The following is a 16,924-nucleotide window of genomic DNA, read 5'->3' as shown; positions in this document are numbered from 1 at the left end:
AAACACACACGTTCTCCCTAGGGCCATGGTACTGTCACTAAAAAAAAACCGTTCTCGGCACGGGGTCCATATTCTCCTGTGGGGGTTGGTGAGTTCCAGTCTAGTCTTTTCAATATCATACCGAACCCACACACAAAATGTCACACCCACAGGAAAAAAAAAAAAAAAAAAAAACCACTGGTGAAACTGTGACTGCATGTGAAAAATTTCATTTAGCTCACTGAGAATGGTGAGAACGAGAAGGTGTACAGGATGCGCAAAAGCAGGGCCTGGAATCAAAGGAGACTGTTTGTTGGGGGAAAAGGGAGGTGTGTGTGTGATGTTGGTGTGTGTGTGTTTTTGCATGTGAGAGTGAGGAAAAAAAGAAGAGGGTGAAACATAAGAACTTTACGTATTGGACCAGGAAGACAAATCCATTGGGTTACATGTGATACTTTATTCCGGGTCTAATAACAATGGGCAGTAACTGACAGAATCCTTAATACGAGATACTTTATCCCTGTGGTGTGTGGGGGTGGGGGGTAGTGTTTAGGTAATAACAGAAAGATTTAATAGCACAGATACAGAAAGGGTTATAGAAAAGGCGACAAGATAAAATGTGACTGTGTGTGTGTGTGTGTGTGTGTGTGTGTGTGTGTGTGTGTGTGTGTGGACATCAAAGCGTGTCCATGTTCACAGGTAGTATAAGGAAACGATCTTGTTGACACTGAATTTTAGACGGTTCGTTTTCCACAGAGGGGTACCAATACTTATGCATAATATCCGGTTAGTGAACCAAGGTTGTTTTGTTTGTTTTTTCTTTTACATTTGTTCTTAATGTTCTACATCCTTTCCATATCGACGCCTGCTCGCGTGTTTTGTAAAGCCGCTTGTGTAAAATCCCTGTTACTATGGAAACGATAAGTGTCAGAGGAGTTCATTATCGTAATTCAGATCTCCTGTCACGGGGAAACGAACCAAACACCTTCTGACCAATCAGAGTCGAGGAGCGGGAGGCGTAGAGCTATTAATACGCATGCAGCGTATAAAAATAGAGGTTTGTTAATATCCAAAGATTGAACAATTGTTTTTTTAAATAATAACGTTTTTTTTTGTGTGTGTGTGTTGGTGTGGTGGTGTGTGTGTGTGGGTGTGTGGTGTGCTGTTTGTGTGTGTGTGTGTGTGTTTTAAAGCTCGTAGGTGTAATCCGTAAATCCTTAATACAGCGGCATCCAGGATTCGAGGCAATAATGTGATTCATATGCATGTGTTCAGATTTTCTTTCACACACACACACACACACACACACACACACACACACACACACACACACTTAAAGGTCATGGGGTCACACACATTATCCTCTTCGGTTACTCGTCTTCTCCCCGACACACATCCGCTCCACTCCACTCCTTCTGCCACACCACTTCTCCCTCCCTCCACCTCCCTCCCCCAGCTGCGACGTGCCTCTCCTTCTGCTCCTGTCGTACGGCGGAGGGATCGATGACGGAGTGCTGCAGTTTACACTCGAGTAGGCAGCGGGTTTGTGGCGTGCAAGTCAAATGTCATACGCCGAGCTACATTTACATAAGGCTCAGAAATTCGGAGTTCTATTACTCGACTCCTCGCTGCTTTAGCGGCCGATGTGTCGCCTGTAAACGAGACCGTTTGCCTTGAGACACTTTCCTGTATCGCTTCATGCGCAGGCTTCACTTCTGCCTAACATTTTCCCGTATAAATCCAGAAGGACACGATTCAGGAAGGCTTTGTTTTTCAATGTGTTAAAATTATAGCGTCAGCTAGCTAAGCTAAAGTTCTATTCGGGCTTCCGCACTAGCTAGCTAGCTACTTTACCTCAGTCTGAATTCGCAGTTGTGTGCTAAATATCCAGAGTGCATTCGGAACAAAATAAAGAAACCAATTAAAGAAGATTTGATGAATCTTCCTCACTAGCTACCTACCTAGCTAGCTAATGTACCTCAAGTCTCCGTTGTTTGAAAGCTAATGTTGACATTTGAAATCACCAAAACAAACACGCCCCTAACCCAAACGAGTCCCACCCCTGTATCCATAGCTCCGCCCACACATACATACGTAACCCGGGCGACTAACAGAAAGAAACGTGTCTTTATCATAGCTGAAGGGAAGAACAATACGATTGTAGATAAACAAACAAGCAAAAATGCCACACAAGCATAATCATGTAAAGGACAAAGGCATATATTAGTTCTGTGTAACAAAGCAAAACCAACGTTACTCACCTATCGAGAAGGAAAAAAGCGCCTCGGCGTCTTAAGTAAAGTCGGCCACATATTCACAGTCGAGTTTCCCCGAGTCGATAACTCCTGAGCTAAACGCTGTTACTACACAAAACGCGGTTGTAGCTGCCTCTCTACATTACTACGATAGAAAAGAGGTGTTATTTGTGTAGTAACAGCGTTTAGCTCAGGAGTTATTGACTCGGGAAACTCCAACCTGTGAATATGTGGCCAACTTCCTGCTCCTTCAGTTCTCTCCAGCGCTGGAAAGCTGATCCTATATTAACACCTCCTACTTCTTGTCCTTATCGTAAGTCTTTCTTCTCTTTCTTTCTTTGTTTTTATCCTCCATGTCGATGTTAATACCGCTTTCTGCTAATGTCACACACTCTCTCCGCCCATATCGACAAGACACGCTACACGTTAGTTTTGTTTTTTTGTTTACTATTCGGCCTGACTCAGTTTTCTGAAGCATTTCTAAAAAATCGGAGACCCCACCTTTAAGCTACTGTTTATCTTTAGCTGCAGAGAAAGACTACATAGCTTAGCTAAATTAGCTTAGTATAATTAGCCCACAAACTTTACGTGATGAATTGCACTGAAAAGAACAGAGAGATTACTGGATTCCTGTAATCAGTAAATCTTATCCTGTAATGTGATTATAGTATTTTTGTTTGTTTGTATTTTCTTGTTAATTCTATTATTTTTTTTTTTTTAGGGGTCGTTTAAAATCGTTTTTATTCGGATTATCCTTCATTAGATACGTCGTTCTTTTTCTCTTTCTTTCTAAATTCATTTCATTCAAACGACCAGATAAACAGGCTAATGAATACATAAACGATAAAAACAAAAGACGATAAAAGGTTGTGATTTCCGGTAATATACAGACAGATCCAAAAGTTTTGGCCCTCGGCTACATTTCAGACTCCAGACTTTGAGAACGGTGTTTTATTATTTTATTATCTATGCTATAATGTTGCCTTTTTTTTTTTTTTTTTTTTTTTTTAAATCCTTCTCTAATCAGCACCTGATTGTAGCTTTAAAGGTCAGTCTGTTCTTTTCATCTCGTTTCTTCCCCACCTCTTTCCTTTCCATCTCCTCGTCTCCTCCTCCTTTTCCTACTCCGTCCCTAATGTCCTTTGTTCGGATGTCGGGGCCATTGATTATCTGCCCAGCTTTCACAGGTAGCTTTGTTTCTCTGCTACACTCATTGCGTATAGGATCCTTTTTGTACTTTATACGTGGACATACTTCATAAAAACACGTGAGAATTTCATTTCATCCGATGAAGAGATCTAGACTTACGGTCGAATTCTGAACTAAGGAATAAAACGCTCGTCTTTGTGCTGAACAACAACTGGAGACTCTGAGACTGGAGACTCCTTCCATGAAACTGGAAAATCTGCTCGAGACTTTCCTTAGAGATATCTGTAAATATTCGTGGCCTCGCCGTCCCACTTCTGTGTCTTGACCCTCGGGTGTTATGATTGATATCATTTCTACCTGACTGATATTTAAATAAAAACAGAGACTCTCATACTTGGCTGCTTATGATTACGGTTCTGTAGCCAAAACACAGGCTGTCCTTTTGACCTTGCTGTTTATTAAAAAAAAAAAAAAAAACGCCATTTGTCGTGTCCTCGTGTCGCCCCGTCGCCGCGCGCTAACGCGGCTCACGTGTTTATCCGCGTTAAAGATTCGCAGTGCTGCTGAGAGCTTCGTGTGAAGCCATTTCTTTTTCTCCGTCCCCTCCTGTTATTGTAAACCAGTGGGGGGAGGTTTATCTCGGGTAGGAGGAAAAACAGGAGGGGTGAAACTGGGTCACACACATGGGGAGACACACACACACACACACACACACACACAACCACCATGCAAGATGTGCAGATGTGTGAGAAACACAAAACGGCAACAGAATCATTAAATGAAAAGATGGAAGGCTTCTTTCTCCCTTTCTCGTTCTTTGTGTGTGTGTGTGTGTGTGTGTGTGTGTGTGTGTGTGTGTGTGTGTGTGTGTGTGTGTGTGTGTTCCTCATCCTATCTCCCTTCTTTCGTTTACTCATTCTCTTCATAACACAAGGGCAGCGCTTTCCCTAGCTTCAAGGACAAATTGTGTTAGTGAGAGAGAGAGAGAGAGAGAGAGGTACAGAGAGAGAGAGAGAGAGAGGTACAGAGAGAGAGAGAGAAAGAGTCAAGCGATAGATAGGTCACAGATACGAGACTCTAGTCTATAGTCCTCTCTATCTCGCATCTCTCTAGATCTCTCATCATAGAGATCTCAGAACGATGTCCGACTATAGATATAGATCGCGTACCAGAGCGCGCGAGATTCATAGAGATAGAGTGAGATCGAGATGTTGACTCTCGAGCTAGAGTCATACAGACGCGCGCGGTCCTCGCGCGCGCGCTATCGCTCTGCGCGCGCTCGCCAGCGCGTCCCTCGGCGTCTCTCTCGTACGTGCATCGCGAGACTGTTAGTGCTACAGCAGAGTAGCTGAGTAGATGCGAGAGTGAAGTGTACGGAGTAGTCTAGATGCGCGTACTGAGAATGAGTAGATTCATCTAATCGCTCACAGTCTACAGCACCAATACACAAATGCTAGAGAGACAAACATAATTGTGTCTGACCTACACACACACACACGCACACACACACACACACAATTCCATTGTATTGACTGCACTGCCACGGCATAAGCAAGCCTCCAGTTCCCCTTTCTGTCTGACAGAGTGTGTGTAAGTGTGAGACAGAGAGAGAGAGAGAGAGAGAGAGAGAGAGAGAGACAGAGAGACAGAGAGAGACAGAGAGAGAGAGAGAGTAGTACTGATGTAGTACGTGACTGTGCTGATGAAGAGCCACTGCTGGCACACTGACCCACTAACACTGCAGCTCCACACTGCCAGACAGACTTGTACACTTCACTCAGCTCTCTCACACACACACACACACACACACACACACACACACACACACACACACACACACACACACACACACACACACATACACACACACACTCCCAGATCCCAGGTGCAGTTCACTCCAGCAGCTGAATACATTTCACCATCGCGGTACATCAAAATGACTGAAACTCTAAAACTACACACACACACACACACACACACACACTTACACACGTCGTGTTTGCTCTGGTTGTTGTTTAAATGAGTTGGTTTATAATAAGATGATAGATAACTAATGCTAATTTAGCTAAAAATAATTCGTATGTATACATTTTTGCTTAGAATCGTCAACGTAGCCTTGACTTTTAACGTTAGCCAGAAAGGTCCATTTTGTAGCGGTTTTGAAATAAACAAACACCAGTAAGGACTGAATGTAGACCGATTTACCTCAGGGTTCAACTAAATACGTCAATCTGAGATAGAAATAATTTGCTAGAAATATTACTCTTTTTTTTTTGGAATTTAAACTCATAAATTCCTACTGATTTAGCAGGAAGTGCAAAATTGCTACTGACTGAGGGCAGTTTAGCCAAGACTTCAGCGAGGAATTTACTATTTGCACTGACTGGGATCCGATTAGCTAACCAACTAGGCTAGGAATTTATAAACGGTCGTAGTTGGACTTGTCTAGGAACTGAAAAACTGCAGGAATTTCTTTTGAGCAGAAGGAAGTTGGCAATAAATACAGCGAGTAAATTCAATTTATTTAACAGATTAAGATTTTTTTTAAAAAAAAGAGTTTAAGTGGCGATTTTATTAACGTCGGTTATGATTTTTTCGCCCCTTGAACCGCAGCTAGAGCAGAAATCAGATGTGTCTCATTCTACGCTGTGCTCAGAATTACGCCCATCGTTTCCTCACCCTTTTTTTGTTTTGATGTGGGGGGGGGGGGCAGGAATCAGATGTTGCTTGCTCTTCGGCTTAGGGACGATTCGAGCGGAAACGGAGATCTGTGGGTGGCTGAAACATTCCTTAGATTCCACGGCGAGTGCCGGAGAGGGTCTGTGTTTCATTCGCGGCTGGGCAGGGGAGGGCAGGGAAGGGCAGGGGAGGGCAGGGGTTAGGGATCAGTTATGAATACGAGACATTCGAGCGTTCACAGTTCCCACTTGAGGGATGATCGTCAGAAAAACCTTTATGTGTGAAATGACTATAGAGGCGAAGTGAATCGAGGGCAGGGGGGGTGTGACTCCGTTCTCAGACTTCAGTGTTGTTCCGCCGTGGCTTTTACAGTCGCCGCTGCATTTCCAGCAAACGAAACATAATTCTATGCTAAAATTTTATTTCAACATTTGATCGGTGAACTAGACTCGGCAGAAGCTAAGACGTTAGCTCGTATGCCTCGGATATTTTTCTCTCGCACGTTTGTCTAATAGCTAGCGAGTGTTCGCTATATTACCGCGGCGGCCGATCAAATTTCACTTAAGCTCCGCCCCATCTATCGCTCAGCAAATATTATCTTTATTAAGCCAGTTGGTTTGGATGACAGTTAATCAGGAGCTGATTAGCAGAACATCTGAGAAGCTAAGCTAACCAGTTACTTTCCTACCGTACATTCCCACATTGCTAAAACTTTCTCGGATGATTGCGACATACTTTGAGTCATTTGTTTTTGTTGTTGTTTTTGTTTACCTTGAGTGAAGAATTTTAAAAAGTCATTTTGTTCTTTATTTGCTTTTCTTGCGTAAAGAAATCGGAGACTTTTAGCCACTCTGCAGTACACACAGTGATAAGATTCCAGAGAACTGATGCTATTCTTTGCTCTCCGTAAACAGAGTCCCTATAGGCAACGAGCCCGACACGGAGGTTCTGCTTCATCTATCTAACTGCAATCTGTAAAGGACCTGTGGGTCTGTGGCTTGTCTCAACTTGTCTTGCCTTGTATTCTCCTGTTAAACGCACAACAATTGATACGAGCGAGTCCAGGAAGCAGCGTTGCGCTCCGTTCTTATTTCAAACCTGTCTTTTGTAAAAGCTTTGTGTCAGTTGGCTCAAGTCCAAAATGCTAACATGTAGACAGTTGTTCTTGAGAGGTGCCTTCAGTGAACACTTCACATTACTGTACAAGGAGAAAACTCTCGCTCGGGCAAGTCCAGTCCTGACGAAATGATGTTCGAACCAAAACGTTTTACGACTCAGGATTTCTGAATCCGCCTTGCGAAATCCGAAGGAAACGCAACATGCGAATCCTACAGGTTTGAAAGTCTGGAAATTGTCCTCAGGCCCGAGTTCAGAAAATGAGGTCATGTTCAATCTGTAATTAACCCAGAAATCACGCCGAAGCTCCTGATTTAGAAATTGCTCACAGAGCTCCTGGTTACTCGACTCCACTTGGCTTAACACAGAAAAACAAAAAGGTTAATAAATCACACACAATCTTTGGTGTCACCCAGATGAGGAGGGGTTTCCTATTGAGCCAGGTTCCTCTCAAGGTTCCTTCCCCATGTCATCTCAGGGAGTTCTTTAAATCACATGGCTCACCCAGATGAGGATACGTTTCAATTTGAAACTTTCTAATATTTTCTGTGATTTTTATTTATTTATTTATATTCATGCGCTGCTCGACTGGTGCCGCCGTCTCTCAGGGTACAGGGTAGTTCTGCACCAAGCCGACTCTCTTTTCCGGCACCACAAAATATCACTTCAGTACCTTCTCTTTTCTTGAGCATAAACACAGACAGATTCATTCATTCGTTCATTCATCTTCTACCGCTTATCCTAACTTCTCGGCTCACGGGGAGCCTGTGCCTATCTCAGGCGTCATCGGGCATCGAGGCAGGATACACCCTGGACGGAGTGCCAACCCATCACAGGGCACACACACACTCTCATTCACTCACACACACACACACACACTACGGACAATTTTCCAGAGATGCCAATCAACCTACCATGCATGTCTTTGGACCGGGGGAGGAAACCGGAGTACCCGGAGGAAACCCCCGAGGCACGGGGAGAACATGCAAACTCCACACACACACAAGGTGAAGGAGAACACAGACAGATTTGTTGGTTAAATGGATCTAAAACAACAAAGGAAAACGTCGCACCGCTTCATTTTCCTTACACGTCGGACTCGTCTGTTTTCCTATTCTTTATTTCATTTCCAGACGGATGTAGAGAACGTGAAAGACAAACACATCTAAGTGAAATCTTCTTTACATTTTTGCACGACGCAAATCAAAAAATGTAATCATTTAATCCAGGAGATAATGATTCGATTTTGGTTCACAGCCCCACGCTCTTGTTTGATGGACAGCTCCGATCCTTCCAGATCATTCCAGCTTTCAGAAGCAATTCCGCTGAAGTATAACCAGGCCTTAGCCCCGCCCCCTTATCCCAAACTTAACGGGTTGGAATTCTGTCATTCTTCACATTCCTTCTCTCGAAGTTTCCACACAGACCTCTGACTTCTGACCTCTCGTGTTTACCTGGAGATGATTTTTAACATCTTACACTGTTGCATCACTTTGTTTTGTTTTGTTTTCTTGTGTGTGCTTGTGTGAAGAACTGTTTGCATTCCCTATAAAACAGGTTTGTGTTCCTGAAAACCGCACGAAACCCGATGATCGGTTAAAATACGACCTGTTTCGACAGCAACACTTTTGACTAAAGGCTTGATCTTTTATTCTAACAATAAACCGGCTCGGATTTTCCTCGTCGGCTTTGGAATATGTCCGATCCGTACAGTTCCTGACCGTAAACGTAGTCCGTCAGCTCTGCAGCGTCGAGGTCTAAAACTAATCGGTTCAGATGAATATTTCAGCATGGATGTGTCTATCCCACATCTGTAGTAACAGTTTCCACTGCACTAAATGCTCAGGTGAACCCAAAAGATCGAACAATCTTCATAAAATAGGAATGAAAGTTAAACGTGAAAACAAGACGCTCTACTGTACAGCCGGATTTCCTCATTTGTTATCTGGTATAAGCAGGTTGGAGTGGGTGGAGAAAGGTGTCAGGAGTTCTGTGTGATAGGAAAATATCGGCGAGAATCGAGGGGAAGGTGTACAGGACGGTGGTGAGACCGGCCATGCTGTATGGTTTAGAGACGGTGTCACTGAAGGAGAGACGGGAGTCAGAGCTAGACGTAGCCGAGCTGAAGATGTTGAGGTTCTGTTTGGGAGGGACAAGATTGGACAGGATTTGGAACGAGTACATCAGAGGGACGTCTCATGTTGGACGTTTGGGGGACAAAGTTAGAGAGGCCAGACTAAGATGGTTTGGACATGTTCAGAGGACGGAGAGTGAGTATATCGGTAGGAGAATGTTGGACATGGAGCTGCCACGCAGGAAGCAAAGAGGAAGGCCAAAGAGGAGGAATATGGATGTAATTAATGAGGATTTGAAGCTAGTGGGTGCAAGTGTTGAGGATGCAGAAGATAGGGATAGGTGGAGAGAGATGATTCGCCGTGGCGACCCCTGAAGGGAAAAGCCGAAAGAAGAAGAAGAAGAAGTTATCTAGTATAAGCAACGCTCAGGTGTGACGTGTGGAAAAACACGCCGGGTTTACCCTCAGAACAAAAGGTCACCTCGCACATTATTGAATGAGAACTGTCCCCCATTTAAAGTAGAACGCTTTAAGAAACCTTTAATCATCTAATGGTCGGTTTCAAAAATAAATAAACAAATCGAATCCCTTGAAACTGATGGAATTTTCCTGGCGGATATATTAAGTCTCGGAAGTCTCTGTTTTTCTGTTCAGAGCAGATAGTTCAGAGTTTATCATACGCTAGAACCCTTAACCGTCCAATTCCTTGTCTAATATTCAGTTGTTTTATTTGTTTGTCCCTCCTAAAATTAGCTTCTATATAAAGTCAGGGCTTCTTTATGCAAGGTAGAATCCTTTTTAATGCTACGTGGGACCCTTAACAATTTGTAGTTAATATGAATAGCGTTGAAATAAAAATAGAAAAAAGATAACATAGATCTTAAAGATAACAACCGGAATGAAATCATAACATCACAGACGCCTTGAAAAAAAAATGAACGAACTGAAATTGTTTCTATTAAAAGAACATTTAAAGGAACGCAGGTCTCCTCGTTCTAAGTAGAAGCACTTTAATACGGCAGGACTTTTATCCGTCCGATTTTGAGTCAAATATGGATTTAAAAATGCCATTAAACATACTTTAAGTGTCTTGAAGAACATTTGGAGAAACTCAGAGTTTCATCAGTCCAAACAGAACCTTGGTAGAACCTGGAGCCCATCTTATGTGTAGTCTATGGAACTGGTGGAATTAAATAGATTAGTGCCATAGACACCTAGAAAAAAAACAAAAATCTCTACAAATAAATAAATATATAAATAAATAACCTCGAAATAACTCTTAAATGTTTTTTTTTAATCGTGTAGCTCAAGTACTAGCGAACAGAAGCTAAGTAACCTAGAACAACTGACACTGAGCCCACTAGATTTGAGAGAGGCAGGAGACACGCCCCCACGTTTTTCGCCACGCCCATGTGGGCGGGGCCTCGCGCGATATTTGAGCTTCACAAATACACGCGTCGACATCTCGAGCTTCAGATCGCCTGCTGAACGCGCAGTGGATGTGGAACCTCGCGTCTTACGCACTTCATTTAATAAAGTGAAGAAAAACAGAGGACTTTCCGGGTCTCGAATTTTTTTGAACTTTGGAACGAGAAGTTTACTTTTCTACGTCTTTTCTTTTCATCTTTTCGGTTGGCTACAGTTTTGGTTTTGGAGTGAAGATGGGAGCCCAATTGTCTAAGGGTGGAGCAGCCGAGGCTGAGAGCGCAGCCGCTAAAACCAACGGCCAGGTAAAAGATGTGTCCATATGGGGCCACTTTACATCCCGTCTCTCACCTTTAACTACCTGCTACCCTTCTTTTTCTCTCTTTTATTTCCGTCCATGTAAGTGTGTTGTTCTGGTTTAGATCTGTATAATTATTCCTCCGTACATTGTGAGTAAATTGTATTCAAACCCCTCCGCGTCTTTTTACGGCTTTGTTTTTGTTTGTTGATTTTTGTTTATTTGTTTGTTTTGTCCTGAATAAACGGATCTTATCCATTCGGTGTATCCAAGCAGAGCTGGAACACACAGCAGTACGAAATGCCACCATAGTCCGCCATCCTGGGTACCTTTTGTTGGCGAAGAGATGATAGGATGCTGTATGATTTTATTTTATTTTTTTTTAAATGAATGTATTTATACTAAAATAAAATGAGCTTTTGAGTTGATGAACAGGTTAGTCATGATTCATTTCTCATTGCGCTGAGCTCATCGTGCTCCGTGGGGTGATTTGGGAACAAAAGAGCGCAAAGGATGCAAATGAGGGGCTTTTTTGCGCCGTGCTGCCGAGGAGCGAACAAAAGCGCGCACAGGACTGAGTGACGGCTGAGAAAATGGAGCACAACACACACAAACACACCATCTCTCGATCTCTCTCGTGTTCACGTTTTGCATTCATTTCATTCGGGTTTAGTGGTGATGATGAAGCTCGAGGCGTCTGTCTGGGGGTTGGTTGATGGTGGTTTTGGCTTGGGTTCAATCCCAGTCGGTGGGTGTTGAGTGCGTAATGCTCTGCATGGGGTGCAGGGCGCCATCATTTGATACCCCAAGCAGTGCACGGATGTAGGGAGCCATTTTGGGGTAAGAGGGTTGATCTCGACACAATGGAGCTCATTTATAGATGTTTTGTGTCTATATATATGTGTGTGTATGTAATGTAATCTATAAAATGTTAGCCAAAAAAAAAACACTTAAATGTTGACTTATCCCCAGCCATGAGTATATTACAGACTTAGCAATGCTGCCGATTTGTACTAAACACACACGCGGTTTTTTTTAATCAAACAATTGTCACTTAATTGAAGAAATCACGTTATTAAACAACACGAGCCGTTTATCTCCAGAGGTCCAAGGCTCAAACGCCTCCCTGCTCCCTTTCTACGTACACTAGACAGTGTATGAAACAATGGATTCTCCGTCCTACACGGTGCCATTAATGCGCCTTTTAGGACGCGCCCCTGTTTTGTCACGTTCTCCTCGTTCACGTTTGAATCCTGGAACAACAGCGGCGCTTAGTGTTAAGAGCCGAGTACTGCGTTTTAAAACCGGAGAAAATAAACAAAAGAGCCTGTGAAACAGCGCCCCCTGCGGGTCAGGACTGTACATGCATAGGATTAAACACAAAAGCTGTGTGTGGTGGTAAATTTGTCAGTGGCTAAACACGTGTTGCGGTGTAGCACATGTTTGTGTTTGCGTTTCATGACCATGTTTTCACTTACAACATGGCCGGTAGATTTTACAGAGAAAGCATTTAAATACAAATCCAGTCAGCAAACAGATCCGATCGTCATCCCGTGTTTTTGGGCAACTTTGATGCTGGAGCTATTTGTCAGTGTTATTTGTCCATTTATGTTTTGTGCGTTAGGTCACAACAGTATTGGCTTGAAATGGTGGATCACAACGCAGATCGTACATGTGAATATAAGGCAGTGTGTGAACGTCTCGTTTGTGTTGTTCGTGTCATGACACATGGCACCGTGACAGAAATGTAAGCTGTTAGATGTCTTGAACTGTATCTAATGTTTCTTATTTTCATCCCCAGGAGAACGGCCATGTCAAAACCAATGGCGACGTGTCCGGTAAACCCGAGGGAGAGGCGACGGTGTCAGACGGCAATGGAACCGCTGAGGCCGCGAACGACACGGCAGAGGCCGGGGACACCATAGAGGCTGCAGAGGGCGAAGGAACCAGCGACAAGGCAGCCGAGGGCGAGGCACCCAATGAGGTCAAAAAGAAGAAGAAGTTCTCTTTGAAGAACTCGTTCAAGTTTAAGGGCTTCTCGCTGAAGAAGAACAAGAAGAGCACAGAGGAGACGGCAGGGGGGGCGGAGGCAGCGCCAGCGCCAGAAGAGAATGGCCACACCCCCAAGGAGACCAAAGAGGAGGAGCCGGCTGCCGAGACCAACGAGACACCTGCTGAGGCTGAGGCAGAAGCAGAGGCAGCACCTGCTCCAGAAGCTGCAGAGGAGGAGCCTAAAGCAGAGGAGCCCGCCCCTGCCCCTGTGGCAGAAGCCACCCCCACGGAGGAGAGCGCCAAATCCGAGGAAGCTGCAGATTCCACTCCTGCCGAGATCGAGGCGACGCCTGAGGCCACGTCCGCTGAGCCCACACCAGCCTCGGAGTAACCTACTGCGACCGGACTGATTCTCCACTCATTCCTTACTTTTTTCTTTCTTTTGTTTGTTTTCTTTTTGTTTTCTTTTTTTAAAGATTGAAATATATAAAATATATATAAGAGACTTGAGCCACGTCATTGAAGTTCCATAAAGGTTACAGCGGCGTCACTTCAGAGAACGACAAGCCAACAAAAAGTGAGATAAAGAAAAGCGTCACGTTTCTCTCGTTCAGTTCGCTCCGTCTCTGCTTGTGGATGTACGAATCAGGAGTGCCACGGAGGAACGGAGTCTCCAAACACATCGGAATATTTTCCAGTCGACACAAAAATGTATTGTACTTAACAGTCTCATAGCCCACGTTTTTTTCCCGTCTTGGATGCCGGTGGCAGGCGAGCAAATCGACGAATCGTCGCTGACGGTTAAAGGACAATGTGAAGCCTCTTGAAGTAGTGTGTGTGTGTATGTTTTTAGAAGATCTTCATTCCTCCGTTTGTTTTTAACCCCTGAGACCACATGCGAGTATTTAGAGCAGAGACTTTTGGAGGGGGTGGTTTAGGTTTAGGTTTAGCCAAGAAGCGCATGGTCTCTCTAGCGGAGGTCGGTGTAGAGGTGTACAAAACCACTGCTTTATCAGATTCTTTTTGTTTGTCACTTGTATATAATGTGTCTTTTTTTTCTAACATTTTCAAATGTTAATGGTTTTACTGTAAGATCAAGGGCAAATAAAATGTCGGATGTCCTCGTTAATTATTTTTTCTTTTTTGATTTTTCCGATTTGGTTCTTTTTCTTTTTTTTACTTTCATTAAATTGCTTGACTTGATTAATCCCACAGTTTTCCTGCAGCTTAGATCGTTTTCAGGTGTGTTTTTTAAACTAGATCTAGAAGATCGTGTGTCGTTACTCAACGGTGTTTTTATTAAAAAGAAAAGAAAAGAAAGGGGGAGGTATGATTGATAGAGCAAATAAACCGCAGTGGAAAAGTAAAACCTTAACGTTTATCTTGAAGGTACGTTTAAGGTGACGTATCTCGTCCTTATCGTTTAGTCGTTAATGGATAATTATGCAGGATTATTATCCGGTAACTACAGTAAGTTTAATACGTTTTGCGTGCAAGCGTAAGAGCTGTGAGTCAGATACGATGTCAGTGTGTAGAGTGTGTTAAGATTTAAGCTTCAAAGTCATAGGAAAAAGGGTTCAATCTATAACTTTATGTTTGTTGAGCGTCCCCACTGTCTTGGCAGAAATTAACGTAAAAATCAAGCAAACTCGGATAATCGTTTTTTCCCCCAACATGTCCACTCGTGTTTTTTTTTCACGACGTCATCACAACGCGTATTCTTCCACCCACGTGCATGGGAGCATCAGCACAGCTCTCGTAGAAAGTTTCAAAGTTGTGAAAAAACTTGTGTGTTTGCAGTTTCCCTTATTTTTAAACAAAGTAAAACAAAGTGTTAAAAAAAGACAGCAAAATCAAGCGAGCTATCAGAGGAAAGCTTAGAGAGCTACTAGATCTGAAACTCACACGTCACTCAAATCAGTGATTGTATCGTTACTAAAGCATGTAGTTGCAGGTAGCACAGAGATTTAATGATCGCAAGCTTGGGATTTACGTTTCGTACGGCAGAGTTACAGTAAATATACTGTACAATAACGTGGCACTGAAACAAAGAAATGACTTTTCGTCCTGTTTTCAGCAATATTCTTACAAAAAAATTCTTACAAAAAAAAACATGCAAAATTATGTGCACATGCATGATTTGTCAGTTAATTTGTAGGGTCCTTCTGTACGGCCAGAAGCGTTGACCGTAGATCAGATACAACTTTGTCTCGTTTAACAACAGACAGAGTCTCAATGCAGAAATATAGATTTAGGTGAGAAAAAACTCCATAAGAAGACTGGAAAGGGTGAAGACACCCAGCAGGAAGTGTGTATACAGTGCGAGCAGAGTGTGAATGAGAGCCTGGGACAAGCAACAGTACCGTTACCATCACATCGGGCACAAATCAACAATATCCAGTTGAGGATACGAGGATAAAAGCTTTTAAGGCGAACTTAACTAATGAGTGTCTGAAGTCGTGTCTGAAATAGAAATATCTGAATGAATAAAATTTTGAGAAAATGCTCTTCATGTGGATTACAGCAAAGTAAGGTAAGTCAGTCCCTGGAACACATCAAGCATCAGGTTTGAAGCCTGACGAGGTGAATAACACACAGTAGAGATGAATAGAGTTGAGAGATTTTACCAGACAGACCCTGCTAATTAACCCCAACCTCATAACGTTAAATAAAAATAAGTGTCTTGAGAGATTTTTAGCTTAAATTTAAATAAATTACAGGTCTGGTATTCATTAATATTTTTGCTTGTGTTCATATATGAGGCTGACTGTTATGGTCACTCTGGTTGCCAGGTGTGTATAAAGTAAGTACCCGGACACTCAATTATAGGTGGGGTCTACGTTGTTTGAAAGCTAATGTTGACATTTGAAAATCACCAAAACAAACACGCCCCTAACCCAAACGGGTCCCACCCCTGTATCCATAGCTCCGCCCACACATACATACGTAACCCAGGCGAGTAACGGAAAGAAACGTGTCTTTATCATAGCTGAAGGGAAGAACAATATGATTGTAGATAAACAAACAAGCAAAAATGCCACACAAGCATAATGATGTAAAGGACAAAGGCATATATTAGTTCTGTGTAACAAAGCAAAACCAACGTTACTCACCTATCGAGAAGGAAAAAAGCGCCTCGGCGTCTTAAGTAAAGTCGGCCACATATTCACAGGTCGGAGTTTCCCGAGTCGATAACTCCTGAGCTAAACGCTGTTACTACACAAAACGTGGTTGTAGCTGCCTCTCTACATTACTACGATAGAAAAGAGGTGTTATTTGTGTAGTAACAGCGTTTAGCTCAGGAGTTATTGACTCGGGAAACTCCAACCTGTGAATATGTGGCCAACTTCCTGCTCCTTCAGTTCTCTCCAGCGCTGGAAAGCTGATCCTATATTAACACGTCCTACTTCTTGTCCTTATCGTAAGTCTTTCTTCTCTTTCTTTCTTTGTTTTTATCCTCCATGTCAATGTTAAAACCGCTTTCTGCTAATGTCACACACGCGCACTGAACACTCTCTCTGCCCGTATCGACAAGACACGCCCCTTTCTGCTCATTGGCTACACGTTTGTTCTGTTTTTTGTTTATTTTTCGGCCCAACTGTTTTCTGAAGCATTTCTAAAAAAAAATCGGAGACCCCACCTTTAAACTAGCCACAAATTCTAAACAAAAATATACACCGATTTTAACTTCTTTTCCAACACATTTCTCGAGTAGATTTTAATATTTCTATACTATTATTGAGACAAAATAAAAGTGTAAAAGCATTTACAGTCAACTCCAAAACTGTTGGACTTGTCAGTGATATTTTGAGCTAAACAAAGATGATTTGATTAATTCTAGTGTGTGAGGACAAGTGACGTTGCAGAGCCAATGATTTATCCCATGAGTTTACTACACACACTACACACTTAGTATACTGTCCATCATGTCACCTCTTTTTTACTCACATACACACA

General features: G+C 42.9%; 2 protein-coding genes across 5 annotated transcripts in view; one reads left to right on the top strand and one right to left on the bottom strand.

Moving 5' to 3' along the window:
* LOC113656639 (fibronectin type III domain-containing protein 5-like) overlaps positions 1-16,924 on the bottom strand; it is a 171,500-nt gene that overhangs the window by 154,083 nt on the left and 493 nt on the right. The gene's annotated exons all lie outside the window — the stretch shown is intronic.
* Positions 10,710-14,096, top strand: marcksl1a (MARCKS-like 1a). The gene is made up of 2 exons (XM_027167954.2): positions 10,710-10,982; positions 12,777-14,096. The coding sequence occupies exons 1-2, from the start codon at positions 10,914-10,916 to the stop codon at positions 13,356-13,358; spliced, it is 651 nt and encodes a 216-aa protein (XP_027023755.1). The 5' UTR covers positions 10,710-10,913; the 3' UTR covers positions 13,359-14,096.

This window comes from Tachysurus fulvidraco, chromosome 4 (genome assembly GCF_022655615.1).
Source record: "Tachysurus fulvidraco isolate hzauxx_2018 chromosome 4, HZAU_PFXX_2.0, whole genome shotgun sequence".
Classification (NCBI taxonomy): Eukaryota; Metazoa; Chordata; class Actinopteri; order Siluriformes; family Bagridae; genus Tachysurus; species Tachysurus fulvidraco.
Note: the sequence above shows the minus strand (reverse complement) of the source record. Positions and strands in the feature narration are given on the sequence as shown.